The 6,519-nt window shown below is 45.8% G+C and overlaps 1 protein-coding gene across 1 annotated transcript; it reads right to left on the bottom strand.

The window, feature by feature from the left end:
• Positions 1–1,998: 1,998 nt before the first annotated feature.
• On the bottom strand, positions 1,999–6,202 carry kcnk3b (potassium channel, subfamily K, member 3b). Its single transcript, XM_063224272.1, has 3 exons — positions 5,920–6,202; positions 2,538–3,062; positions 1,999–2,372 (listed from the first exon to the last, which is right to left on the bottom strand). Exons 1-3 carry the CDS (start codon positions 6,200–6,202, stop codon positions 1,999–2,001), a joined length of 1,182 nt encoding a protein of 393 aa, XP_063080342.1.
• Between the last annotated feature and the right edge of the window lie 317 nt (positions 6,203–6,519).

The following is a 6,519-nucleotide window of genomic DNA, read 5'->3' as shown; positions in this document are numbered from 1 at the left end:
ACATATTTTTTATGACGATACAAAACTGTTGTCCAAGTTTGTGTCACCAGTGACGCAATCTTAATCAAGGCTGATAGAGGACGCAATGATAGATTGCAAATACAAAGTGATGGATTTGTGAAATCCAACATCAGTCTTGAAAATGATGTAGTCCTTCCGTCAGTCCTTCAAAAGATGCTGAACAGTATGCTTGTGAAATACATTTTCAGAAGTTATTGCTGAAATAAAGTATTAATGAAAATATGACACTTTATCATAATGTACCGAAGCCCATTATTTCCATTCTGTTGGATGAGTGGTGTCTTTCCCACTTGAACTTTACCCTGTTAGAAAGACATTCAGGTCATGTAAACCATGGCTTCAAGTAAGAGTTTATTTTAAAATCATTTCCAGAAATGTCTGTTCCACGGTCAATAATGACCTGACTAATAACAGACTTGCAGGCTCTAGCACCACAAAGAGTATAGCAGAATTACTACAAGTACACCTCCTATGTGAAGAGTGTGTAGCGTAGCATAGTGAGCTGCAAAGTGTCTACGGCCATTGATAAGCCACCGGTCACTATCAAGGTCAGTCGCTCTGGACCCGGGGAGAGAGAGGGGGACCCAGAACTACATCCCTATTGCCTTTTAATATCAAAGAATCAAAGAATCGTCTATTAGTGTAAGATCCCTATGACGTCAGGTGAACGCCCATTTAGGAGAGCTTCGGTTAGGAGACTTTTGGAGGTTGAGAATATATGGAGTTTCCTTGGCGCTGTAGATGGTGGTAGTGCACGTCTCATGCAAGCTGTCACCCTAATGCCACAGAAAGAGAAGATGGAGGGGACAACGCCCCCTTAGGAGACAGAACTTGAACACACTCCTTTGCATTGGGTAGGCAGGGTTTGGGGTATCTTACTCTAATATATCAATTCTTTGGTAGTATATGTAATGATGGTAGGCCCTTTCAGATGATTTTGTCCTGGGCCCAGCCAAGGTGGCCAGCAGCCCTGTGTATAGTCATTAGCAGAGGTGGAAAGTCATTCGTTGTTCAGAGATTAAGTCCTTCCCTCCAGATCAATTGTTCCAACTAATTCCCTGATCCAGTTGATGTCCAGGTAGATCAGCTCAAACATACAGTAGGCTGCAAGTCAGATGCTTCCCTCTGCCCTTTCCTGTGTCCTACGTGATGCAAGGCTCAACGTCATTAATGATGAAAAATTTCGTTCAATATCTTGCAAAAACATAATTCAAAGGTCAGTCAGTCTCTCTGGTCATTCCCTCATTTGCTCAAAGACATAGAGAACACCACATTAGTTTCCAGGCAGATGTGAAAAAAAAGATGCTGTTCCAAGATGGCGTCGCAAAGCGACAGTAACATAACATAGTTCAAATAGAGATGCACAGTAGGAGCACTATTGGGACTGTTCCAATATGGCTGCCCTGTCAGTACAGTGCAGTGCTGCCCTGCCATGGCAGTCATGAGTAAGCGGTTAGCGTCAGACTTGTAGCCCAAAGGTTGCCAGTTTGAGTCCCAACCCGCCAGGATGGTGGGGGGAGTAATTAACCAGTGGTCTCCCCCTTCCTCCTCCATGACTGAGCATGGTCCCGTCCCGCTGCACTGCTCCCTTTTGGACACCATTGGGCGCTGCCCCCTTTCACGGGTAAGGCATAAATGCAATTTTGCTTTGTGCAGTGTTCACTTGTGTGCTGTGGAGTTCTAAGTCATAATGAAAATGGGAGTTGGAGTTTCCCAGTTGGGCTTTCACTTCACTTTCACATATCATTCTACAACAGATGTTACAGTCCAGCGTCTAGTACGTATGTATACTGTGTGTCTATGGGTAGATCAGCTAGTTTGTGTAATCACCTGGACCAGAGGCAGATGGAGAACGTGGCAGGACTTTCATTACTATTCTTAAGCAAAGCTTGTCCATGTCACATTCCAAGCACCTTTGAGTTTCATGAAAAGTGCTATAAAAAACTTGATAAACATTAAATACATTGCAGTGTACTCTTACACTGAGCTCCGTCTCAGGGAACACATGCTGAAGGGCACCATGCTTTGTGCATCAGTGGACATGCAGCTGGCACATGAGCACTGGTGCGGACTGCACACACATCCGCTGACCCCGGGTTCGAAAAACCCGTCCCCGACGCCGACAAGTGACGTCACCCCTCCCCCTAACCCCCCCACCGAGACCTCCCCTTGCTCCATGAGGGCCTCGCTGATGGACAGGTCTCTGGGCAGCACTACCAGCTTCTCGTGGCTGCGGTACCACAGGCACGAGCACATGGTCTGGAAGTGCAGCACATCGGCATACATGTCCCGAAGGCCGCGCTGACGGGCGCTCTCAGCGGACATCTCCGCGTCCGAGAACCGTGGTGGACCTTGTGGGCCACCGTAGATGGAGCCCATGTGGTGGTGGTGGTTGTGGTGGTGGTGATGCCGGTGATGGTGGTGCCGGTTGCGTTGGCCGGTCCCCTGACCACGACCCCCTCTAGGGCTGGGGCTCTGAGGTGTGGATGGCCCTGTAGAATGCCCTCCTGACCTGCACTTCTTCTCCCTGGCCAGCAGGGCGCGCTCCTCGGCGTCCCGCTTCTCGTCCTCGGCGTTCATGGTGAGGAAGCGCAGCACCACAAGGTTGAGGAAGGCGCCGATGACCGTCAGGCCCGTCAGGATGTAGACGAAGCTGAAGGCCACGTAGTGCGGGTTGTTCTGCAGCGCGTTGTCCCGCTGCAGCGCCACGTAGTCCCCGAAGCCGATGGTGGTGAGCGTGATGAAGCAGTAGTAGTAGGCGTGGAAGAAGCTCCAGCCCTCGTAGCGCGAGAAGGCGGCCGCGCCTATGCACAGCGTGCTGAAGCAGGCGATGAAGCCGATGGCCACCATGTTGGCCATGGAGACGTCGGCCTTGCGCATGCCCAGGCAGCGCTTGGCGCTGCGCAGCAGGAAGCGCACCAGGGTGTTGATGCGCTCGCCCACGCTCTGGAACATGACCAGCGTCAGGGGGATGCCCAGCAGGGCGTAGCACATGCAGAAGGCCTTGCCCGCATCCGTGCTCGGGGCGGCGTGGCCGTAACCTGTAGGGGGGGGGGGGGGGGCGACACACAGAGTTAGCAGGCTTCGTTGAGCATCGTTTATCCAATTTACATAAACAGAGAGAGAGAGAGAGAGAGAGAGAGAGAGAGAGAGAGAGAGAGAGAGAGAGAGAGAGAGAGAGAGAGATCTGTTTTGTTTTGTTTACTGTCCTACGACTTACTATCATGCCCCGCAAAGTGTCCTTGAGTATCTTGAAAGGCGCTCCAAATACAATTTATTATTATTATTGTTATTATTAATAATAATATTATTATTATTATTGTTGTTGTTATTATTGTTATTATTATTATTGAGCACCATTGACCAATATTACTTTACATGAACAGGTAGAGGTAGACCGGTGGAGAGAGTGTGCCTTTGCCAGTGTAGGGGGAAGAGAGGGAGAGAGAGGGTGAAGTGTAAGAGATGGAGAGGAGGTTGGAGAGGGAGGGAGGGAGGGAGGAAGAGAAGGAAGGAAAGAGAGGGAGACATGAAGAAAAAGAGATAAAAATGGAGAGGTCAATAGACCGCAGAGAGAGAGAGAGAGAGAGAGAGAGAGAGAGAGAGAGAGAGAGAGAGAGAGAGAACACAAAAGGAAACCTGCCACTGTCTACCTGTTTATGTAATCATTTATTCATTCCGTTCAAATGAATATTCATTCATGAATATGCATCGTTTCATTCATTTATTTTGAGGTCATAACCATGAAGTGAAAGACAAAAAGACTGATGATTAAACAGTGTATGTCTACCATGTTTTCTGTTTGTTATTTGTTAGAGGTGCTCATCATAAATCTGATTGGACAGTTTAAGAGGGACAATTGGGTGGCATTGTTAAATGTTTCGTGAGGTTCTGCACACCTTGAAAGTTTCTTTGTCAGCAGGTGCAGCTTTTCAGAGTAGCATTACTTTGAAGAGGAAGATGCGCAACACTGCTACTCTGTATGATTTCATCACATTGTTTTTGGCCAGCAGAAGCAGTGTTGCGCTCTTCCTCTCTCTGCAAACTAAAGACCACGGCATTCTTAAATGACCTTGTGCTGACCTTGGGTCCACGGCCCGCACTGTACGTATGGCGGATGCCACCTGCGTCACTGCGCACCCCATGGCTAAACTGGCTTGGACTTCACCCGAACTGGGAGGCTGATGCAATCCAATGCAGAGGAAAGTGGAGCAGAGCACATAGAGATACGGTATGGAAGTACTATTGAGCTACTAGTAGTACTTCCATTTTCAGTTGTACTCTATGCATCATCCCTCAGCTTGCAGGTTCATTAGGAGAAAAACTAGAGCATGGTACAGCTTAAATTTCAAACATTTAGTTTGTACAAACAACCAAGTTTTTACAGGTGTTTATTACATGTAATACATGTTTAAGCTTTAAGCTGCATACTCCTGCTTTTCTATCTTCAATTGACATTTCTCCCAAGGTGATGCACCTGCAAGCTGTTTAGGGTCCAAACTCAAAATTGTAGTACCTAAGCCTAGTACCTAAGTCACATCAGCAGTAACTTATTGCAGAACAGTTACTGTACATGTACATTGTAAGCAAGGCCCTAAATTAACCTTTTGCACCACCAACCAAAATGGCCAGTAGATGCTAATGTTACTAGTCAAACACACACTCATTAATGGGTCAAAGTGGCAAGTAAGTTGGTCTTTTCTCCCAGTCAAACAGAAATTTCACCATCATTTATTCAGTTGGCTGGTGTTCATTTGGAGACCTGATTATAAGGTGCATGGTATCCTAAAGGATCTTTCCTTTTTTGTTATCCTTTCATCTTCCTCTTTTGTACCTGAATGTCTGATTATTTTGTAGCCCACAAATTACCACATTGGGCTTTAGAATGTAGGCCTACGTTACATTTTTTTTTTTAAGTTGGTAAATAACTGCACCGCAAAAGCACACTGTTGGTGCAGCAATCTTTCTATTTTCTCTGTGTGAAACAATATGCATTAGCAGTGCATTTCTACTGTAAAAAGTTCACCTGCTGTTTCCTTCTGTTGCAGAAATAACACAAATTGATGTGTGTCCACAACAGGGAGCAAAGCGGCTTGGAAACTGCTGAGTCCTAAAGACTGACTAAAGACAGTTTATTGATGCCATTTATCACTTGACAAACACTTTCAAATTATATTGTCCTTGCCTGATTACATGCATCACTAGCTTCTGTTTTACAGCCTGTGGCCAGCGTCCAAATGCACTTCCATGTTTTTCCATTTCAGGGCACTGCTAAAACAACATTGTTACTGCCATGAAGCCATTCATGTATTGTGTTGGTACAGTGTATTATTGTAGTGACTAGGCAAAATAAAGTGCATAGGCACTGTATGAACACTGTCACAAATTGACAGGAAATGAGGCAAATAATGTTGTCGAAGAGCATAGCCATATAATTCCAGTATGGTCAAATACAAGCACGTAGGCAATACTAACAAACTCAATAAACAGCAAAAGTCAGCCAAAATATTGACTTTTTAACTTACATTATTAGACATGTGTCAGCTATAAGACCAAGATCAAGAACATCATTTTCAAATGTTGCATTTCCCTCTTGCATCCCTCCACAGCAAGCAACAACAGGTGGATAATGGCATTGGTGCAGAGATTATTTACACCTGTTGTGATTCTTCACCACACACTCAAGATGAAAAGTAGGGGACTTGGCTCACATGCCCCTATTTACTTGTCAACTACCATGGCATAATTTGGCATTCAAAGAACAATGAAGTAAAAATCCAATCAGTTCTTCCAAATAGGCCTATGACTTTAACACTTGTTCTGTATAACTTGTCGTTCTGATTTCTCTCCCATGAGGAAAAAGAAAAACACGGATTCGTAGCAGTAGGCTATATTTACCTATTGTTGTAATCACAGTGATGGCGAAGTAAAATGATCCGGCAAACTTCCACTGAACCCCAGATTTGTGTGGCTTCAGTTGTAGAACCACTTTTTCCAGCTCGTCAAAATCGCTCTTGGACAGATTGTATTTCCTCATCAGTTCAAATTTGCGCTGGTCCAACTGCCTTTTCTGGCTGTTCTCATGTTTCGACTCAATCGCATCGAACACTGATGCACCAATGAGTAAATACGAGAAAGTGCAGATGATGAGTGCGAGGGTCCGAACGTTTTGCCTCTTCATGATACAACTGACTGGACACCGTCCTCTCGTTTCGTTCCTGGTCTTGGACACGACGCGAGTTGCGGCTTCATGACTTACACAACTAGGCTACATTAGATAAGTTGATACCTGAAATGTGCGGAGTTTTTACCGTTGTCAGAGAGGAAAGGCTCGTTCACCGGGAGCTGTTCTTTCAGCACCACCCCCGAAACGGGTCCGGCGGTTGTGCCATATTTGGTCAGTAAGGTATATTTGGGTTTTCGCTGATGACGTGGACGGAAAGGACAGTCTTTTCCACAGGTCGTGATGCGTATGCAAAACAGCACATGACTGCTTTT

Source organism: Engraulis encrasicolus, chromosome 19, assembly GCF_034702125.1.
Source record: "Engraulis encrasicolus isolate BLACKSEA-1 chromosome 19, IST_EnEncr_1.0, whole genome shotgun sequence".
NCBI lineage: Eukaryota > Metazoa > Chordata > Actinopteri > Clupeiformes > Engraulidae > Engraulis > Engraulis encrasicolus.
The sequence above is the reverse complement of the archived record's forward strand: the minus strand, read 5'-3'. Positions and strand labels throughout refer to the sequence as shown.

What these genes read in the sequence shown, in the direction of transcription:
- kcnk3b (XM_063224272.1), bottom strand. Translation starts at nt 6,202, where the DNA reads ATGAAGAGGCAAAACGTTCGGACCCTCGCACTCATCATCTGCACTTTC. An exon ending in CACTGTGATTACAACAATAG is followed by an intron (nt 3,063 to 5,919) that starts GTAAATATAGCC and finishes CCCCCCCTACAG; the next exon opens with GTTACGGCCACGCCGCCCCG. An exon ending in GCTGGCCAGGGAGAAGAAGT is followed by an intron (nt 2,373 to 2,537) that starts GCAGGTCAGGAG and finishes GTGGCCCACAAG; the next exon opens with GTCCACCACGGTTCTCGGAC.